General features: G+C 36.6%; 1 protein-coding gene across 2 annotated transcripts; it reads right to left on the bottom strand.

Moving 5' to 3' along the window:
• Positions 1–3: 3 nt before the first annotated feature.
• flnbb (filamin B b) lies at positions 4–22,422 on the bottom strand. Of its 2 annotated transcripts, none has more exons than XM_079848918.1 (43): positions 22,107–22,422; positions 20,521–20,769; positions 20,307–20,404; positions 20,067–20,184; positions 17,945–18,082; positions 17,727–17,853; positions 17,514–17,650; positions 17,236–17,429; positions 16,977–17,090; positions 16,747–16,890; positions 15,305–15,383; positions 14,288–14,400; positions 13,634–14,216; positions 13,425–13,536; positions 13,179–13,339; positions 11,877–11,972; positions 11,689–11,806; positions 11,390–11,580; positions 10,676–10,799; positions 10,317–10,480; positions 10,100–10,223; positions 9,778–9,974; positions 9,579–9,702; positions 9,341–9,495; positions 9,123–9,222; positions 8,867–9,003; positions 8,662–8,785; positions 7,990–8,162; positions 7,765–7,888; positions 7,581–7,644; positions 7,364–7,466; positions 7,147–7,287; positions 6,875–7,003; positions 5,773–5,946; positions 5,525–5,683; positions 4,562–4,765; positions 4,326–4,478; positions 2,753–2,875; positions 2,390–2,656; positions 2,128–2,265; positions 1,090–1,203; positions 817–1,005; positions 4–709 (listed from the first exon to the last, which is right to left on the bottom strand). In XM_079848918.1, exons 1-43 carry the CDS (start codon positions 22,417–22,419, stop codon positions 522–524), a joined length of 6,777 nt encoding a protein of 2,258 aa, XP_079705044.1. In that variant the 5' UTR covers positions 22,420–22,422; the 3' UTR covers positions 4–521. The 2 variants fall into 2 exon arrangements, with proteins under 2 accessions (XP_079705044.1, XP_079705045.1); XM_079848919.1 differs by having other exon boundaries at positions 13,179–13,336.
• Positions 22,423–23,253: the final 831 nt, after the last annotated feature.

Below are 23,253 nucleotides of genomic sequence, written 5' to 3'. Positions count from 1 at the left end.
GTTCAAAGGGTTGGGTTCAGTAAGATTCTTCTTTAAAGAAATTAATACTTTTATTGAGAAAGGTCATTCATTTGACTTTTACATTGTCACAAAAAATGCATTTCAAATAAATGCTGTTCTAGGACTTTCTATTTATCAATGAATCCTGATTTTTTTTCCTTCTGATTACACAGCACAACCATTTTCAACAACGATGATAACAAGAAATGTTTCATGAGCATCAAATTAGCATATCAGAATGATTTCTGAACGATCATGTGACACTGAAGACTGGATTAATGATGATGAAAATTCAGCTTTGCCATCACAGGGTTAAATTATATTTCAAAATATCAGTAATTTTACATAATACTACAATAAAAATAAACAATATAATTGTTTTTTACTGTTTTTTTTTTTTTTTTTTATCAAATATATGCATCCTTTGAGAGCATAATAGACTTTTCAAAAACAAAAATCCTACCAACCCAAAACTTGAATGGTAGTGTATGTACACACACACATACACAGATTAATGGATTTCATAGAACACTAATATGAAACGGAGATCCTGGAATATGCTCATCTCCCCATTTCACTGCTAATATGTATTTCCCCCTTTCTTTTACGGCATAGTTGATCCTATACTGATGTCCGCCCATGTGAATGATCGTCACCCGCTCGCAGGGGACAGTGGGGCCATGCATGCCGACAAAGAGAAGGTTTCGTCCTACAACACAAATGCAATTGCACTCAAGTAATGAAAAAGAAACGTCTCTCTCAGAACTAAGTGAAACGAGTTACTTAATGTTCTAGCTAATGTCAAGCTGCACTCACCAGCTTTACTGCAGTCCACATAAAAAGTGTTTTTGCGTCCTAGAATGCCCTTACTCAGGCCTGGACCATGGCAGATGACTTTACTAGCGTTAGACAGGAAAACTGGCTCAGCACTGCTGTCAGATGATATGTTTATCTCCATCTCTGACAGAGAGGGTTCCTCGTAACTGTTACACATCTGATTATGATCTACTGGCAGAATAGAAAGTAGTCAAACACTCAAATATATCCCATGCAAAATGGAAATCGTCTTCAAAAACTGCTAATTCATACCATCGCCTCTTTGTCCTTGCGTGAGACTCTTATCGGTGACGGCACTGACATATACAAGGAAAGGGCTTTCGGAAATATGTTCTTCATTAAACATGACTGAAACCTCATAGTCTCCTGCAGGAAAACACATTCTGTAAATATGTCTATAAATAGGCACTTCTCTTCCTTAAATTCATTAACCAATATGCTGATGGATTATTTTTTCTGCTGTCATTATGACTATGCAGTAAATGTTTATGAACCTAAAGGCCCATTCACACCAAGAATGATAACTATAACAATAACTATATTAGCGGCTGTCCATACAAACACACATCTGCCGTCGGAAAAAAAAGGGATTTATTGTTATAGTTGTGGAGTGGACGTTTCTATTGTTCCTAATGTTGGTAATGAAACAGTTGATGGTAGCCATTGATTTTTATAACTTGATGGTGAGTAAATGATAACAATTTTCTTTTTTGGGTGAACTAACCCTTAATACGTTTTCATAATAGTTATCGTCCTTGATTTGAACAGGCCTTGTCTTAATATACTGAATAAAATACTATACTTACTTTTTAAAGATGTAAATATTAGATACTTTTTGTCATAGTATCACAAATTTATTTATTTTTAAATCATTTTAAATCATTCCAGATCCCTAATGACATCATTCTCCAGAAAGTCACATCATTTCAGGTGAAATTAATAAATAATAATTTAGGTCGCAAGTAATTTGCATTGTAAACAGTAGTATTAGCATTGGACTTGATGAATTCTGTTATATTTTGTTGTATTAGATGCATCTCACTGTAAAACATTTCATTCTCATTCTCAATAAAACAACACAAATCGGATCACAACTGACAAGTTGACATTCTCATATGGAGGTGTCCTGTTAATTTTTCATTGTGTAAATCAAGTTATAGGCCTACATAATTAAAGTTTAAGTACATGAGCTTGATCGGATATTTCTGACATATTTTCTATGTCCAGACAATGTCCATAAAATGTTTTGAAACATTACATACAGTATACTGCATAATAGCAATTACCCACCAGGCACTTGTGCCGTGTAGGACACATTGTAATAATTATCCAGCTGATCATCAAAGTGGAGCTTAATCTTTCCAGGACCCTCTATTGAGACAGACAGAGTTCCTGCGCCAGCCTCACGGGACCAAATATTAAAGTCAGCTGCAAAATTAAATCCAAACATACTTTTGATATTACTCACAATTGAATTAGCCAGCTGTGATAGTACAAAACAAAACACCTCGTGCTAACAAAAAACAGAAAGAGGGAAATATTAGTGGGATACCTGGAACACTTGCCAGAGCTGTCTGAAGGCCTTGTCCCCACACCTGGATCTTTTCACATCCTCCTTGTCCAAATGGGCCGACAGTGTACTGGAGTGGGCAGCCAGGGATTGTCTGGCCTTGGTTGTTAATGGTCACATTATAAACTCCCATCTCTTTCGCTAGAAAGCTCACTGCATAGGAATCACTGCCAGTAGCAACAATAACAGCCTCCCCTAGAGTTCCTGATGGTTCATGCACGTGTGCTGACAGAGTCTCAGTATCAGTACCTGTGATGAAAGGGAATGCGTTTGTTTACATCATTGGAAAGTTCTTGAGGAGTGAGATATAGTACCTGGATTAGTGTGATGTGCTATTCATCTAACCAGGGATTTTAAAGGCTAAGCTGCATTCACTCCCAATGTTGGCAATAGGAGACGCTTTCTGGTTGTACGTGATGTTCTCTCTCATAACTCCACGGTCTGTTACCACAGCTGTAAAAGGACTCCCTGGTGAAGAGAATTTAATATTTATTATACTGAAGTGTAAGTAAAAACATTTCTCATCATCAATGTTGAAAACAGTATTTACATTTTTGTGTACATTTTCTTTTCTTTTTTTGATTTCTTTTTGACAGGATAATATCTCTGGCCAGATAATATTACTCTGGCCAGAGGAGAACTGCCCCGCCGACTGAGCCTGGTTTCTCCCAGAGTTTTTTTCTTCATTTTGTCACCTGATGGGAGATTTGGTTCCTTGCTAATGTCGCCTTTTTCACCTTTGTTGCCATTGGCTTGCTTAGTTGGGGACATTTAATTTAATATTCAACAATATTATTGATCTGACACCATTATATGAGAACTGAACTTGACATCACGGTTTTCTCCAGATACATAAATTAATTACTTAATCATACAATGTGATTTTCTGGATTTTTGTTTTAGATTCCGTCACTCACAGTTGAAGAGTACCTATGATAAAAATTACAGACCTCTACATGCTTTGTAAGTGGGAAAACCTGCAAAATCGGCAGTGTATCAAATACTTGCTCTCCCCACTGTATATAATATAATATAATATAATATAATATAATATAATATAATATAATATAATATAATATAATATAATATAATATAATATAATATAATATAATATAATATAATATAATATAAATAAATAAATAAATGAACTAAATTAATAATAATAATAAAAAAAAAGAAACATCACTGAACTTACTTAAGATGGACTGTGATGCTATTTTCTTCTGGAAATAAACTTAGTTGCATTATTTTCCTGTTATCTCTGTAAAGCTGCTTTGAAACAATCTATTGTAAAAAGCACTATAAAAATAAATGTGACTTGACAGGACAGTTAGTTGACCGGAAGAAAGGTTGGAGGGGGGTGGGGAGAGAGAGAGAGAGAGAGAGAGAGAGAGAGAGAGAGAGAGAGAGAGAGAGAGAGAGAGAGAGAGAGAGAGAGAGGAGAGAGAGAGAGAGAGAGAGAGAGAGAGAGAGAGAGAGAGAGAGAGAGAGAGAGAGAGAGAGAGAGAGAGAGGGAGAGGGAGAGGGAGAGGGAGAGGGAGAGGGAGAGGGAGAGGGAGAGGGAGAGAGAGAGAGAGAGAGAGAGAGAGAGATCGGGAAAGCCGGGATTCGAACAGCGCTATATGTCGGCACGCTGCCCACGAGGCTATTGGCGCCGACATTACATACATTTTTTGAACAACAGAAATCAACAAAAACAAAAATTTTCTAACAATGTAAACGTCTTTACTGTCACTTTTGATCAATGTAATGCATCCTTGTTGAATACAATTATTAATTTGTATTAATCAGTAATATTATAAATGTAAATGTCTGCTAAATGACTAAATGTAATTTATTTCATTGCATTATATATATATATATATATAAAAATATATAATAATTATTATTATTATTATAAAGAGGCAGCTCTTCAAACCTGGAATGTGCTCATCTGAAAATTTTAAGGAGATTTTGTAGGCCCCAGCCTTGATTGGGTAGTACGATATATTGCAGGTTCCTTGCTCCATCTCTTCACTGTGAACATCTACTTTACTGGGACCTTCAATTACAACCGTTAGCCCACCATATCCTGCAGGTTGCACCAGCATAACATACAATCCAAATATCAACATAAGCCATAAATCAATTAATTTGGATTATATAGTCTCATACCTGCATCCCAAGTGTCCACCACAAATTCAGACATGCAGAAGGTGTGCCCTGTATGCAAGCCTGGCCCGAAGGCCTTCACCTTGCTGGAATCTCCTATCTCTGCCTGACTGATGGAAAGAGAGATGGGACTGTTGCTCACATGCTCACAGTCTTTCATGATGCTGACCAGATGCTCACCAGCCTCTCTGGGGATGAATGATACACCTGCATAACAAACAAAGTGCACCTCTGATGCAGTTTGACAGTGGTACTAAGGGGTCAGCATGATTTTGCCAAGACATACATGTTTCTGGATCAACATATTTTGTTAATCCAGACATTTCTGTCTAAAAATTTAGTCCTAACCGTAACCCTATCTTTACCCCTAAAGCTAACCCTACCCATAACTTAAAATCATAGGGAAATGATAGGTGAATAACACTGATGTAGAAACACCTAACCATGGTGGTAAGCCTGAACTCTACCCTCAAATCTGATTGGTTGATTTGGAATGTTGATCCAGGAACATGTTGTACTTGGGGAAATCACTTTCACTAGGACTAAGGATGTAGACATGCTTGATGCATTTGATGTGGTCAAATGCTAAAACTTTTGTTTAGGCTCATTAAAGGGTTAGTTCACTCAAAAATGAAATTTCTGTCATTAATTACTCATCCTCATGCAGTGGCGGATTGAAGGTTGAACCACTGTAGTCACATGGACTATTTTAACGATGTCTTTACTACCTTTCTGGGTCTTGAAAGTTGCAATGACGTTGCTGCCTATGGCTGGTTCAGAAACCTCTTGGATTTCATCAAAAATATCCTAATTTGTGTTCCGAAGATGAACAAAGGTCTTACGGGTTTGGAACGACATGAGGGTGAGTAATTAATGACAGAAATTTCATTTTTGGGTGAACCAAATGAATGCTAGTCATTTTATTTTTACCAACAGAAGCAGCGTGTACATTAATAGATGGCTCACCGAGATGGCTGTCAGGTTGTGTTTTCAGTAAGCAGGGTACATCGTTGCCTGTGGGTGACTTGATGCTGGCAGAGAGCTGGCTAATGTCTTCTTCCGTGATGTTAATGGTGAAGTCAACAGCACTGCCCAGTTTTACCTGTGACCTTCTCACATTTCCATCTGTATTGAGTTTATAAAACCATACATGCATTAATTTAAGATTTGAGCACTATACCGTTATGAATAGTGGTTTGGGGAGTTTGCCATACCAGTAATTTTAGCCTTGAAAGGGCTGCCTCGGATAGGCATTTCATTATGTTGAACTTGGATCTCATAATCTCCAGGCTCAGTTGGGAGGTAGCTCACAGTACAAGTGCCATCTTCATTGTCCAAGCAGCGCACATCTGCCTCAGACGGACCCTCGATTGTGATGTCCAGGTCACCTGAACAAATAACAGAAATTACTGTAGGGTCCATAGACACAGTTGGGTTCCTAAGTAAAAACTCAATTCATTTTCTCAATAAGGAAATAGATTTTTAATGACAACTTTTAAATCTTTAAAGACAGACCTACTGGGAGCTATGAGGCTGGAGCCGTCAGTCTGCATTATTTTAACTTGATTTTAAAATAATCATGTTTAACAACTGAATTTGTGGTGAAAAACTATATTACCCATGATGCTATAAAGAAAATATCACCAATCAGAGTCGTGGCGAGCAAATCGTGCCAAAAGAGCTCTGCAGAGAGCGCCAAATCCCATGAAGCACCGTAATTGGCATAATAGAGTCGGTCTCGCTATGCTGTCAAAATACTTATGCAGATATTATGCAGATAAATATCTATACATCGTTTCTATACATATACTCAACAACATTAAATAAACAGTTTTATATTTCTCCATTTTTAATTTGATTGTCATTCCCAATGCTTAAAGGGATTGTAGTTCTTTCCCTCATTAAAACCTAGTCTTGTACTTTTGTATTTTTTTCTGATTTTTAAATACTTTTTTTGCTTCAAATAAAAGTTTGTAATGTTGTGATTCACCTTGTAGGTTGGCTTGGTTCGTGGCTCATAATGCTTTAATGAAGACTTAAAAAAAAAAAAATTATATATATATATATGGTTATGGTTCTTGGCTATTTTGACACACAAAATGAAGTCAACTTATTTTGGATGCACAAACAATATACAGTACCCCCCCTCCCCTGCGCGTATTGAAAGTTTGTAGCCCCTCACAGTAGAAATTGGGGGATGTGGTGGTGGTTGTTGGGGGGGGGGGTCGCACTCTGTAGAAATCGGGATCATGTTACATGTGGGTGTACAAAAATGTACAGAGTCTGTTATTATGGAATCAGAAAACAAATGCTCACTCGAGGCTGAATCCTCCTGACAGATGGTGAACGTTGCCGTCTCATTTGCAATTCCATACATAAGGCCACATCCATAGGCCATCGTGCTGCGATTAGCACGACTATTTGCATAATACTGCAGTGGAAGTACTGCAGGAAGGAGAAAGAATCCTATTTAATCCATAGAGTTGCAATGTCAACAGTAAAACATTTCTATATTTGGTTTGTTGACGATCAAAAAGAAGAGGGACAAGTGAAAGTTTCTCATTCCCAGAGGATGTGTGCAGTCTAACCTGGCAGATCGTTTCCGGTCGATTTAATAAGTAGTTGGTGAAGACCCTCTTCTGAAGGATCAAACTTTATAATGATGGTACCGTCTTTGTTATCAATCACGTCAGGCTGTGCTGTCTTTCTAGACGGTGTGATCACCTCACCTATGAATGCCATTAAAATAATGATGTGAGGATACGATCATTAAATTGAGCAAGTGAATTCAGAGCAACAGCTCACCTGTAATTTCACCTTCACTTATGTCTGATGGCAGGACTATATCACAGGATATAAACCCTACTTGATTAATGGCACCAAGAGGAATTACATTTCTGTCCTCAACCTAATGAGCAATAATGAAGATGTTGAAGACATTCAAGGTATGACATGTCTCAAGGACTCGAGACATTATTAAATGGATTTAAATTAACCTTGAAGAAACATCACGCATTCATACCTTGTTTTGAAAACCTATGTTACCGCTTGAAGCGTGCAAGGAGGATGACTGGTGACTATAATTCCTGTCACAGTTAATCAAGGGATAAATAGAGCACAAATTAGTGAATAATGAATTGGATACTGAGAGAGACTGATTAATGCATATGGTTTAGATAGAGACTGGAATGTAATTGCTATTTTACCTTTGAAAATCCTCCTCACTGGGATTTCCGGCTGCCGAGGAGTGAGAGTCTTCAGCGGAGGGTGTGTGTGTTGCTGCATAGGCCCTGTTCTCATTATTTAACACTTCAACCAGATCTCTAGTGCCTAAGGAATCAATACCACAACAAACAAGGTTTCTTTTAAATTCTGCTCAATATTTGATGACTTCCAAACAGATAGATACAGATCTATAATCAGGGCCTCACCATCAGCTTTCAACATGTCAGTCTCTGGGGCCTCATCAGTGTTGCAGCAAGCTGTGAAAGTTTGAGGGATTTGAGCACAGACATCTTCCTTTAATTGTCTACTACAAACCTCAGTTGTATTTATTCCATGCTCATCACTAGCAGAGTGAGGCAGGACATGAAACCTCAATGGACTGAAAAACAAATAGTATGAATGAAATCATGAATATATGAATGACTTATACTATCACAAGTGTTATACTTTTTTTTAAAAATACTAAATAATAATACATTTTATTATCATTAATAATAATACATTTTTTATCATTAATAATGATAATAGTTTTGCATTATTATCATTAACATTATCATTAATAATAAATGTTGAATCATTAATAATAGTTTTGCATAATTATATTGCAATAATATTTGCAATGTACTACATTTAAAGTTAGTAAATGAAAAATAATAAACATTGTCATCATCAATAATAATATACATTATTATTAGTATTATTAAAATGTTACCACAATAATAGCATTTACAAAAAGCAATGAATGAATGAATGAAATATATAAAAAAATAAAATGATAGTAGTATGTATAATGGAGATATATATATATTTATTTTATAAAATACTACTATCATTTTATTTTTAATATGAAAAAAAAAAAAAAAAAAAACTATTCTTACTTGCAATATGAATCATCATCAGTATATTTGACCATTAAAGAATGAAGACCATCTATGGTGGGAGAATATTTCACAGAGTAAGTCCCATCTGGGTTTTCTTTGACCTCAGTCAGTTCAGTCTTTCCTGTAGATATGAAGCTTTGTCAATTACACAGGATACAGCCATAGAAATCTGAAACGCCTTTCAAAAGAAGCTGGTCCTCACCAATGGGGGTGATCATCAGCACACACTCAGGGGGCTTCCCAGATTTACTACAGTTGATTTTGAATGACTGAGGAATCTGAGCACAAATATTTGGTCCTGTATTTTCAACAGTCAAGTCTGTCTGGAACTCAGAGAGGCTATGAAACAAATAAAGCACCAAATGTTTATGTTTCTCTCTAGAAAGAATAAAATGTATTACAATTTATTGTACATGACAGTACGGCCTAAAATGGACTCATCAAATACACTTTCATACCTTCTAGGAGTCTCTTCACTGGTGTATTTGTGCATCACAGAATTGTTCAAACTTGGTGCGCAAGCCATCTTACAAGTTCTGTCCCTGTTGCCCATCACATCTGTGGAGAGTTTGATTGAGCCTCCATGTAAAAAACCCATGTGACTGTCTGATTACCCTAGCAAACACACAGCCATGCAAATGTCAAAATGGCAATATATCAAAAACATGGTTCTGACCATTAGCTTTCACCATGGTGACGACCTCTGGTGCAACACTGTAGCAGTTGGCGGATGTTTGAGGAGCCATAGCATTGACTCTTCCCTCCTGACTCGAAGGTTCCTCTTTATTTAAGACATCTTCATCCCTTCTACCAGAGTGAAACCTGTGCAGACTGAAAGAGCACAATATAAGAACCTGAGGACATGCATGTATTGAGTGGCTTCACCCTAACATCTTATTTATCTGCTGCTTTACCTTCTGAAGGAATCATCATTGGTATATTTGACCATAATTGAGTGAGATCCTTCAACAGAAGGGGAGTACGCCACTAAGTACGTTCCATCTCCATTGTCTTTTGCACTTAATAGCATTATTTTGCCTGCAAAGTGAAACAGTTAGTCGAATTCTTTTGTTTAAAATGACAAACAAAACATCCTCTCCATTACATTCTCACCATCAGGTGTAACAACAGCTACAGTCTCTGGCGGCTCTCCGGTGCTACTGCCATCAATTGTGAAGGTCTGAGGAGTGTTTACACACACTTGCTCGTCTAAATCCAATCCAAAAACTGGAGTCCCATTCCTCAAGCCTTGGCCTCCATGATGCTTATATATAGAATCAGGCATAGGCAGCACTCGAAACTTGAAAGGACTGTAAATTAACAACATGCATCAAATTACATGTCAGTTGAAGGTGGATCTGCTGAGTCCTATCTCTATGTGACATGACCTATGCATTTAATCAATATTTCATACCTATAAATGCAATGCTCATACCTGCCAAAAGAAGCATCTTTAGTATATTTGACCATCAAAGAATGAAGTCCTTCCATTGAAGGGGTGTAGTTCACGGTGTATGTCCAATCGCCATTATCTCTGACCTCAAATACCTCACTCAAGCCTATTTAATGATGAATAAGATGTGCAACTGTAAGATGTGTAACTGAAATATGACATTAGTAGTTGTGCTCTAATATAATATTTAGTGCAATACCATCTGGTGTCATTATTGCAACAAACTGTGGAACTTTTTTTGTGGAGGTGGAGTCGACAGTAAATGTTTGAGGATGCCAGGCACACATTCCTGATGTCAGGCCTAGACATGCTACATTAACCTGAGCGGTATCATCTATCGGCAACACTTGAAAACTGAACTGTCTGTAAAAACAAAAACACACAAAAAAACCTAGATTTAAATAATAATATAAACTATATTTTCAACAAAAATCTATTTAATTTAATTTAAAATAAAAAACAAAACAAAGATCCTACTTATGTAAACCAAGACACTTGACTTGGAATTAACTTATTTATATGAAATTTAACACATCTGCTATTACAATACATTCTCACCTATTAAAAGTCTCCTCACTAGTGAATTTCACTGTTAATAAATGACAGCCATCCATGGTGGGCAAATAGACAACGCTAGAAGTGCCATCTCCCCATTTTTTCAGCTCAAGGAACTCCATGGAACCTACAGTGCAAACATTCACAGCATCTCAGAGATAGAGATTTGTCCAATGATTGAAAATACACTCACCTAAAGGATTATTAGGAACACCATACTAATACTGTGTTTGGATTGGATGCTTTGCTGCATACCTCGGTTGTAACGAGTGGTTATTTCAGTCAAAGTTGCTCTTCTATCAGCTTGAATCAGTCGGCCCATTCTCCTCTGACCTCTAGCATCAACAAGGCATTTTCGCCCACAGGACTGCCGCATACTGGATGTTTTTCCCTTTTCACACCATTCTTTGTTAACCCTAGAAATGGTTGTGCGTGAAAATCCCAGTAACTGAGCAGATTGTGAAATACTCAGACCGGCCCGTCTGGCACCAACAACCATGCCACGCTCAAAATTGCTTAAATCACCTTTCTTTCCCATTCTGACATTCAGTTTGGAGTTCAGGAGATTGTCTTGACCAGGACCACACCCCTAAATGCATTGAAGCAACTGCCATGTGATTGGCTGATTAGATAATTGCATTAATGAGAAATTGAACAGGTGTTCCTAATAATCCTTTAGGTGAGTGTATAAGTGTTTTAATTTTACTTTGTGCTCACCATCAGGTCTCACCACAGCAACAGTCTCAGGTGCTTCTCCACTGCTATTGCAGCCAATCGTAAACAACTGGGAAGTTCTACCACAGATTCTACCTTTAAAACCTGGAACAATCTCTGCCATATTCACAGCATGAGCTGAGGGAAGCTCTCCATCACAGTCACAATTAGGAAGACCTTGGAACTGGATGGGACTATGATTTAAAAAAAGTAAAGAATAGTTACAATCCGCTTTTCTAAGGTACTCTGCTTCCAAGGCATTCAGATAATTTGCTTTACTTTGCTTTAAAAGATTGTCTAACCTGCTGCTTTTATAAGGACTCTGAGGATCTATGAGAGACTCTCTGTCTTCCATTGATGGAGTTGGACTCATTGTGTAAATCCCATCTCCATTGTATTTGATCTCTGTCATTTCAGTACCTACGCCAATTAAAATAATGTGCAGACAATGTCTTGGACATAAAAAAAACAAAAAATAAAATTGACTTACCATGAGAAACAGCATTTGTAGATAAACAAAGCCCTGACTGCAGACAGACTCCAGAATCTGCAGAAACATCCTCTACTGATGCAATAAATGGACTTCCTGTTCAATACAAATAGCAGTTGTGTAAAACATCATCATTGTTATTATTTATTTATATAAACAAAGAAAATTTCAGAGCTATGTCAGCAGCACAGCTACTTTCATTTTGACAACAAAGTAAATAACTAAAGTCATACAATTATTTAAAGACATTTAATATTAATACAAGACAAAAATTCTAAAATACATTCAAGTGACACTTTTGTAAATAGTGTCAATTAAACCCATCTATGAATAAAAAAAGTAGTTATTTATGATTTAATGCCATTTCATGGCAAAATCAATAGTATTTCAATAGAAAAATATGATTATTTTATCATTACATTATTTTATATTATTATTATTATTATTATTATTATTATTATTATTATTATCATCATCATCATCATCATCATCATATCATTTCAATACATTGTTTTTAAGACAAAATTGTTAAATTATTGTAAACAATCAATATACAAAAACATGCATATATAACAATAACAACAAAAGTAATAATAACAATTATATAGAATCTGGTACAATTTAATGTACAATAAAAATTCTAAAATTATTCCAGGAGAAATCTTTTTAAAAATGTCCATTAATATATTTTCTGAATAAAAACATTGTCTAATATCATTTAAAATGGGCATTCTATTAAAATATGTTTACAATCAAGAAATTCTTACACAAATCACAAACTGGTTTCTCTTCCCCTTTCAATAAATATGAATGAGTGAGTCTTGAGTGACCGATCGGACATCTTGTATAAAACCTGGCCATATCTATTTTTAAAATAATAACAATAACTAACTCCTTGATTTAGTATTGGATTCACGTCATTTAGTTTGTTATATATGCATTCATTCCATTCCTTTCGCCATTTATTGTAAATGTACAGATTCAATATGGGTTTAACATCAGATACGGGCATCAATGAATAAAAAAACATCTATTTTCATTTAAAACAATGCAGTACAGTAAAATATGTTTAACAGTCATTGGAGTTTGACAATGCAGATGTGATGGTAGTTCTTCACCTTTCAATAAATAATCATGTGTAAATCTTAATTTTGACCTAAACGGCACCTAGTAAAAACAACTTGATCACACCCATATCTGAAATAATAAAAAAAATCTTCTTATACTAGGATTTATTTCATATCATTGAAGTAAATAAAATAAAGGGTAAATAACAATTGTTTCTCATAATTTGAAGCTTACCTGGAATGCTTTTCTCTCCAGAGGTAATGGTGATCTTATATTCACCAGGCACTGACGGACTATATTCCACATCATACATGCCTTCACCGTTGTCTTCGCATGTCACCTGACACTCAGATGCACCCTCCACTGTTATGCCCAGATCATCAACTGAAGATCTGCTGAGAAAGAGAAACATTATGGATCAAATGTGGTTGTCAGTTTTTTTTTCTCTGAATGCTTACCTAAAATAAACTACTACCTTACCTGGCGTTTACACTAAACATATTAGGACGTCCAGTGAGGCCCTTTCGGAGACCCAAACCATTTGCAACAACTTGACATATGTCAGTTTCCCTTTCACCAACCACAATGCCTCCTGAAAAGACAGAATGGATGAGAAGACAAACTCATAACAAACACAATCCGAATGCAAACTATTCGTCATGTCACAAACATTAGGATTCTTCTTTTACCTTGCCTGCTCACTTTTACATGGCTTTTGTAGACCTTTGGACCCACAATAACTTCAGCGGGGAAGTTGGGCACCACCTTTCCTCCATATTTCAGAAGCAGCGTATATACGCCTCCAGTTAGAGGCACATAAACAGCCGTGTAGGTGCCATCTTCATTCTCCTTCACTTCAGTTTGGACAATGACTCCTGAGTCAGAGACCGCCTGCACAGATAGATCTCCAGATCCTGCCATTGCACAGTCTATATTTACAATGCAAGGTTCTCCGACTTTCCCCTGTAGCAGACCAGGACCTGTTACCAAAACTTTAGATGGGTCAATCGGTTTCTGTATATCAGCCTGGAATGGAGAGCCAGTTATGTGAGAGTTGTCGAAAAGGACATTTATTTTGTACATTCCATGCTCTGTGGGGAGGTAAAACACTGTACAAGTGCCATCTTGATTGTCCAGACATTTTAGTGTAACTTCACAGGGTCCTTCCACTCTTATGGCAAGTCGTCCACTGCCTGCGCTGCTTATGTCAATGATAAACTCTGCCTGTTCTCCAAGAACACCTTCTTTTAGGCCTGGACCACGAGCCCTTACCTGAAGAAACAAACAACATCTGAATGTACTGTTCTTTCAGGTTAATTCACAGAATTTGTACTACTCAATACCTTTGTGGCGTCACCAACTTTGTTTGACGGGCTGATTACGTTCATAACAAGTTCTCCATGATCACCAGGCCGTACATTGTCTGGAAAGTCTTCATCAAGGTCCATCTCTTCATCTTCACACAATCAGATAACACAAAATCAAAAATGTCTAGGACATGAATAACACTATTTTCAGAATAGTGTTTTAATAATAATAATATTAATTTTAACTGGAATAGTTCAAAACAAAAATTCTATCATTATTTACTCACCCTCATGTCTTTCCAAACAGAAAAACCACATTAATTTCCGATGTGATCACATGGATTTCACATGGGAACTGTTCCTATATCAAAATTTTCCCATGTGCAAACAATGTGTTTCACATGTATATCGAAATGTAAGTAAACTCTTAAATCAAATATGGCACTTATGATGCAGTTAGGCCTAACAAACGTCTTTGGTTGCTCCCAATTGTGAATAACCCAACAGGTAAATATGTAAAGTAAACTGATCAATCTGACTAAACAGCTCAATTCATATGGATTAGTTTTACAATCGCTTCTAGCGGTCAATGGAGGGACAGAAAGCGCTAAAATTTAATAAAAAAGATCTTCATTTGTGTTGCGAAGATAAATGAAAGTCTTATGAGTTTGGAACGACATGAGAGTGAGTAATTAATGAAAGAATTTTCATTTTTGTGTGAACTATCCCTTTAAATATATCTCTGTATCAATTATAGTTATTTTAACTACATATTCACAAAGAATTTAAAAAATATCTATTTATCTGTCAATTTGAACTGTCATTTACATCATTTATGAATTGATTCCTCCATTTTTTAAATGTATTTTTTTATAATAATTATTTAACTGTCACACCTAGTCATTCATACACTGCGCTGTATGAAAAAGTACTGTGTGAAGATTCTTCAAACATTTTCCTTTTGCATTCCACTGAAAAAAATACCACCATAAAGTCTGGAATAAGATGATGATGAGTACATGATTTTTGGAATAACTGTTCCTTTAAACTTACCAGAGTAATACATTTCTGATCCATCTGGTTTAAACCAGACTGGGCTACATGGTGTAATCTTAATCCTGCGAGGTGTCACCTGAAACAGTAATGACACAGCATCACATTTCATACAAAATCTTACAGCATCACAATCATAGGCGTCCAAAGCACTGAAGATTATATTTTAATGCTCATAGGCTCATTTCTTAAAGGGGGGGTGAATTGCTGTTTCATGCATACTGAGTTTTTTACACTGTTAAAGAGTTGGATTCCCATGCTAAACATGGACAAAGTTTCAAAAGTTAAGTTGTACGTTTGAAGGAGTATTTTTGTTCCAAAAATTGTCCTTCCGGTTTGTCACAAGTTTCGGGAAGTTTTTTTCGAGTATGGCTCTCTCTCACGTAAGAGAGGGCGGAATTTCCTTATATGGGTCCTAAGGGCACTTCTCCGGTAAGATCGCGGCCGCGCGCGCACTCGCAGACTAGAGCAAGAGAGTGAAAGCAGTTCGCCATCAAAGCGCCCTGCCCGGCTTTTGGGAAGTCAATGTCACCAAAGAAGTGTGTTTTTGGTTGCCAGGGCAAGACAACCCTGCACAGATTCCCAAAGAACCCAGCGTTAAGGAACCCGTGGCAGTTTGTTTTCCTGAGCATAAACGGAGTTGTGTAAGACTTTTGTTCCCTGCATTTCGACGATGATTGTTTTATAAACAAAGCCCATATCGACGGATTTGCAGATCGTCTAATGCTTAAGGATCGAGCAGTCACAATGATAAAGGTTCGCGGTCGTGCGTTGGAACCGGACGGTGAGTAAAACTGTTTGTTGAACAAATGTCTCTGTGTGTTGTCACTAGCTTGGCGCGTTAGCACAGCTAAGCTTCGCCCACACGGCCCGCCCCCAGCCGCTCGGTTTTTTCCGGAAAGACTCGGTACAGCCTATCTTTATGTTAAAAATTTAATAAAACAAAATACTTTTTGGAGATATGAAGGATGCAATATTACTCTATAGGTACTCAAGATTAACAGGAGATTGAGTGAAAATGAGCATTTCACCCCCCCTTTAATGTATGTTTTTTCACATGTGATTTCAGTAAGCATAGTTTCATTCCCTCTTGACAGAGGGAATGCCAATACAAATAGACTAATAAACATCCTATTACATTCCCGTGAGCTCTGGCTGCTGCGCGAAGCAGCTGTACATCATCACCAGACAGGTTTAAAGCCATTGTGAGATGAAATGGAATTTCAATAAGGCAACAAATGCTGGAGCATGAATGCAACATGATGGAAAACAAATTGGGAAAATGATTTCTCTACCTTCATCGGACCATGTAAATGAAATGCATTAGAACGAGCATTAGATGTTGTTGTGCATGTTCACATATTGCAAAATCCCATTCCCTACACATTGAATTCTAAAGATCATATTTACTGCTGTCTATTAAGATCAATATATGCACTCACAATGAAAGGACTGCCAGGAACCATGACTCCACCCCAAGACACAGCAATGGTATGTTTGGAGAGAGATGAAGGGATGTAGGAGCAGACAAAGACACCAGACTGTTCAGAGGCAACACTAACATCTACACATTCTCCATCTGCTCTCTGTGAAGAAGTCAAACCACTCTGAAAATTAAAAGTGCTTTTAATTTTAATAAAAATACATAAATATTTAATTGCAGTATTAGTACCTGAGCATAAACTCTAAGTTCTCCTTCACCAGCTTGCCTGGTATCTACAGTGAACTGGGTTTGGAGGTTTACTACGCACCCAGTTTGGGAAACACCTGGTCCTTCTACTTTCACCTGAAACCCAACATGCATACCTAATGAAATAATTTCACATCTAATGAAAATGTGTCCTTCATATAAAATGGATCTCCCTGAAAAGAGAAAGGGCTCTCACACTGAACACATGTCGACATAAACAGATTAATAGGAGATAATTTACCTTTTCTGGGTGGAAGTCTTTTCTTTTATGTCTGATGGAAGCCATGAAGGGACTGTCCTGGATTTCTTCATCATCACACATTACGTGTACTGCATACTCACCGGCCTCAGTCGGCCAGAACCGCACAAGGCAGGAGCCATCATTTTGGTCATCACATGTGATCTTTGCCTGAGATGGACCTTCAATGGCAAAACCTTGGAAAGATAATTGGTGAAAAGTGATTCAATTATAAAATATAATAATAAATTACATTACATTCTACATTAACATCCACTCACCCAGCATGCCAGAGTCCACACCAACAGATTCCACCAAGAAATCTGCTGACAAGCCCACAGTCCCTCCCTCTAGTCCTGGTCCCCATGCTCGAATCTTCTGTGGACCAGCTTCTGAACCAACATGGACTTTAAATGGACTGTAATAGAGAAACATTAACATTTTATTTCAATAATAAGCTTTTCTATGTTGAACTTGTGTAAATAAGAGCTAACCTCTTAGCAATGTGCTGACCAACCCAGGTGATGTCCACTGTGTGATCTCCTTTAGCAGTGGGTGTATATTCAAAGGTATATACACCTTCAAGTGCATCCTTCTGTCTGACAGACACTGCTTTGCCACCTGACAGAAAGGGGTGACATTTAATTTAGACCACAAAGGGGTTACATAATTGTGTATCTTTATATAGATTGTGGGGAGTTTATGGACTCACTGGGGTCTCTAATAAGGACTTCCAGATTACCAGGCCCAGCTTTGCAGGTGTCCACTTTAAAGTCGGCCAGCTGACCTACTCTCATGCCTTTGGACTGCAATCCCCGTCCTGTGGCACGACAGGCTTTGGGTTTTGGCACTAAAATAAAAATAATAATTGAAACTACATTTTTAAAAAGGTGATACATGAGAGGGTGATTAAAAAAAAAAAATAGATCCAAGGTTATCAAGGTTGTACACTTTATGAAAATAACTGGATTTGGGTAGCTGACACATAACATGCCAATTTTTTTTTAAATCAACATCAAGGTATTGACTGTAGGTTTGAGGATGCAGTTGCTGCTTATATTGAGACCAACAACAGCACTAATACATGTGTGATATTGCTTTTTTACAACAGTTCAATAAAGTTAATATTGAGTAACTTACATTTTAGACACAATATTTCTAATATTGTTTTGCTCCACCAACGAAAAAACAGTCGCAACAAAGTCAAATCAGAATTTAGAATGATAACTGGGCCATTCTACAGAATTGGTGCAAACTGCTGTCCGACAACCAAAAAACACATTTAAAAAGCATTTAAGTATTCCAATTTTAGATGTTTACTAGGATCCTTCTATTATCTATTAAATCCCACAATAATATTTAAAATATAAGTAAGCGTAATATATATAAAATCATCATTTATTGGGTACTTTCAATTGGGAGGTGGCTGTCCCGAACCCTAACCCCTAAATTTCAACTTGTGAAAACGATATTGTTTTTAAAAATGTATTTTTGATTTCTTTTAAAAAGTAAAAAAAAAAAAAAAAACATTTATTCAAAACTGTATTTTTAAATCATCATGAAAATGTATGTAAAAAAAAAAAAACTGTGTCCCTCATTATCATGTCACTACCAAACCAGTGTGTGTTTTAGTCCATTGGCTGAGACTGATTTTAACCACACCCCTACATTTTTGATAAGGAAATATTCTTGTGTGCCTCTCTCATATCCTCTCTTTCATTATAGATAGGTAACATCATTTTGAGGAAGTCTGAAAATCTGTGTGTAACTAAGGGACGTCTCTACCTTTTTTTCTGCAATAAAGCAAACTATTTTGGGTGTAATTCGATAAAACTACTGTTCAGAACTGTGCTAGGTAACCATGTGCTGGCTATCATCTTTGAACTAGGCTCAAAAGTATCTTAAATTGTCACTACCGAAACAGTCACTACCGAAACGAGGTGAAGTTTTGGTTTTGACATCATGGGGTTTTTTTAGCGTTATTCGATAAAAATTTAGTTTTTGTGTGTGTACAACTGTTCAGAACTGTGCTAGGTAACATTGTGCTGGCTATCATCTTTGAACTAGGCTCAAAAGTATCTTAAATTGTCACTACCGAAACAGTCATGACTGAAACATGCCATCATTGTTTTGGTAGTGAAAAAAGAACACAATTATTTATTTGGGGGAAATAAACAACATTTTCGTACAGTTATGCAAATCATTAGTAGTCGCTACCAAAACATTACTGTCACTACAGAAAATGTGCCGTCACTACCGAAACATGCATGTTTTGCCAAAAATAAAGTATACTGAATTATCAACTAAGATGCTATTATAGTGTTTGGTTCAATGTATATTCAAACTAATGAATCCATAACTTTGAAATCAGTATGATTAACTTAATGCCTTTTACAAAGAAAGATTGGGTTCAAAATACAACAAATCTTATAAATTACACTTGAATTATTGTTAAAATTGTAAATGTTATTGATTTACCTGTGAAAACTTTTTTTTTTAAATAGCAAAAAAATATATTTACAAGGTAGATGTAAACAAAATATTAATAGGTCAATATAAGCTTTCTTATTAAGTTATTTATTATTGTGTTTCAGTAGTGACAAATTTGGGGAGAGGAAAAATATTCTGAAAATATAATATTATAATTAACTGCACAATCACTAGAAATGTGTACCTTGGATATTATACAATTTGCATACATACAAAATTTGTGGAAAAAGACACCTTTTTTTTTTATCAAATTATCATCATGATCATCTTTTATCTCATCTTCGTTATAATTGAGGACATCAAAAAAAAAACTAAACAGCAGGGGTTTTTATAAAGGGCCAAACCTTTCTTTGGCTTGAGTGGGGCTCCAGGTTTCAGTCTGGCTTTGGGGAAAAGTGAGAGGTATGTCATCACTGACTGCTCATCCACGGCTGGATCAAGAATCTCCTCTGGGGCAATGAGCTTAATAAATTTAATAAAACAAAATAATAAATTTTAAAAAATTGTTAATTGAGGACAACAGAATCCCTAAGGAGGTTATCAAAATGTATGTACACCGAGTAGTCTATTCTGGTTGAACTCACCTGGGGAACTCCAAGCCAGTCATCTGCTTGCTGCATGGCTTCTTTAGTGTTACTCACCCGATGCACTGCATCCCAGCTCTCCCAGTCAGGACACAAGCCTGGAAGCGCAAACAATCATTTGTTAAGATGAAAACCTCTGCAAAAAAAAAAAAAACCTTTTTCCCTTTCAACACATGTGGAGTTTAAAGAAGACTATTTAAAAAACGTTTTATACCTGGTGCCAGTCCATCCACTAATGCACCAAGAGCCTTGCCATCCTGCCAGTCCTGGCTGAAGTTAGTGATTGGCAGTTCAGGGACTTTGTTTTGGATCCATCCCAGAAGCCTTATCTCTGGAGTCAGTTTGGAGACAGAATCGTTTGCCTCATCCTCCCATGCCAGGGTGGAGATGGAGTAATGCTGAATCAAGGTCCAAACTAGACCCAGGATAAGCTTCAAATTCCCATCCACTATGGCCTTACTGTCTGTATGGAGACAGTGAAGGTGTGTGTCTATTTTGTTCCTTCAAGATGGAGACCTTCTCTTGGTAACATAAGTTGGTGTATTAAAAAACAACAACTTAAATATCTTTTGTAAGTTAGCCATTACATTCAAATAAGAGAGTTCAACTGGGAACATTGTTCCGGTCCAGCTCACAGCTAATTGACTGAAGTCCCATCTCCAATTTGACACTAAAACTCTTTGACCCAAGGCCTTCCCTCCCTAATTAGGGAAGGGGCCACAGGAATTCATAGGAAAAACATGTTTTAGTGTCAGTGTGGGAGCAGCAATTCAGTTGTATTATTACGTCCTTCTGAAGAAATGCTAATGCTTTTCAGACAACAGGCAAAGAATTAACATCTTGACTTTGCTGCTAACCTTCTTGACAAATGAAACTGTTATATAAATACAATAGTTTGAATTTTCATCATTTTAAATAGTTTTTATTTTTATGCTTTAATTATTAAAGCATAAAAATAAAAACTATTTAAAATGATGAAAACTCAAACTAAACTCTTTATTGTATTTATATAGTTTAATTTATTCTTATTTTAGCTTTAGTTCGACTCATTTTAGTATGTCATCTTAGACTTATTTTATTTCAGTTAGTTGCTAAATCAACAATTCTAATTTAAGTTCTTCATCTAATATTTATTTTATTTCAGATTTATTTAAATTAACCGAAAACAATTTTAACAGTTTTAGTCAACCATAACAACCCTTAATCACATCATAAATAATGAAAGAAATTTAAAAATGTTGGACGTTTTAAGCAATACTTTACTGTAACCAAATAAATACCTGATATTATGGTTTAATAGCCTCGGCTTCTGTCAGCCAGAAACATTGTTAAAAGCATCAAGACAATTATATTTAATATTTAATATAATTAGAGGTGAATTATGGTTTGTTCATTCTAATTACTACATGATTTTAATTTAAGGGGAGTATAAGGTGATAATTTTTTACTCCTATACACATATATATATATATATATATATATAGTATACCAAATTAAATAGTATGGCACAGTGCCAATAGTGTTTCTGCTTATATAAAACAAACTTGATCATAAGTCTTTCATAACATTCCAACTCATCTTTATTCTTATTTAATTGGTCTTGAACTGTAAATATTTCCTACTTGACATACCTCACATTAAAACAGCAGATTGCTTTATTACAAACTTTATCTCAACAATATTCAGAAACAAGATCTTTAAAATGTTGTTCAAGTGCCTTGAAAATATCTCAAGAAAACTAATACTGTAGATCTTTGCAAATGCCTTCGTTCGAAAGAATTCAGGCAGGTTGTAACTTACCTATAGACACCAACTTAACCTTTTCATGATCCAAAAACTCCAGAGCCACCGAAACATTGTCTAGCTTGAGCTGTCTGAAGGTGGGTCGCGTGTGGTACTTTCTAAACATCCTCTTATGGCTCAGGACCTCCAGCAGCGAGATAAGGACAAGGCCATCGCTCAGATCAAACTTAAGATCGCTGATCTGCAGCTCCACAGACCTCAGGTGTTCATTGCACCAGCGTGTGAAGGTGTTCTTCTGTATCTTTTTCCACGGGGCATCATCTGCCAGGTTGACTGCAGCTGCAGTAACACTATCTTTAAAGTCACCCATCGTTCCCTCTGATCAGTGTGGAGTCAGAAACCTTTTATACCAAACTAAGAAGCAGCATGAAGCTTTCATGTAGCTTTGCTGGAGGTGGGAGTGCCTTACAACCCCTCATTCTGGCCCATAATTATTATCATACAGCACCTCTGAGAGCTGTTTTTACTCTGACATTAACCGTGTCATCATGCCGCAGCCCTGCATCGTGAAAAGGAATAATAAAAACAGATTCTAGTTACATCAGTGCTTGAAGAATGCATTTACTCGGAAGACAGAGGTCAGAAACAGGATCCTCAGGCCTGGGGAATTCAGCTAATTCCCACCTGCAGCCAGATGAAGGTCTGACATCACTGTTGCTGATAACCTTATCGCTGGTGACGTTACACTTCATTTACTCCAGAATAAACTGAGCGTATTATTGCCAGAGCTCTTTTGATCGGGGCACGTCCTCATATTTCCCATGCGGCATTGAGGAGGGATGACTCATTGGGCGGACTGCATTACACCATGGAAGCGTGTGCCTTTGGCTGCAGGTTTATGATAAAAAATTTGTTAAAAGGCCATCATTTAGTGGGGGTGCGTTTATGTGCCCAGGGTGTTTTTGTGTGTGTGTGTGTGTGTATACTCGAAATCTTAACACTTTACAAAAAGGTTCTTAGGTATCCATTTCACAATTTGATTCAATTCTAATTCACAAGCTATTAATTTGATTCATTTCAGTTATGAATGTCCACGTTGTTTACATACTCTTACACAAAGTAATACAAGACTAGAATTGGTTGTGCTGTATGTTTTTGATTCACTAAAAAGAACTGCCACATAAGAGACATTTGTTTGTGAATT

Source organism: Squalius cephalus (assembly GCF_949319135.1).
Source record: "Squalius cephalus genome assembly, chromosome: 18".
Taxonomy (NCBI): domain Eukaryota; kingdom Metazoa; phylum Chordata; class Actinopteri; order Cypriniformes; family Leuciscidae; genus Squalius; species Squalius cephalus.
The sequence above is the reverse complement of the archived record's forward strand: the minus strand, read 5'-3'. Positions and strand labels throughout refer to the sequence as shown.

What these genes read in the sequence shown, in the direction of transcription:
- flnbb (XM_079848918.1), bottom strand. Translation starts at nt 22,419, where the DNA reads ATGGGTGACTTTAAAGATAGTGTTACTGCAGCTGCAGTCAACCTGGCA. An exon ending in GACCGGAAACGATCTGCCAG is followed by an intron (nt 7,004 to 7,146) that starts GTTAGACTGCAC and finishes TCCTTCCTGCAG; the next exon opens with TACTTCCACTGCAGTATTAT. An exon ending in CTTAGCCTTTAAAATCCCTG is followed by an intron (nt 2,657 to 2,752) that starts GTTAGATGAATA and finishes CTTTCATCACAG; the next exon opens with GTACTGATACTGAGACTCTG.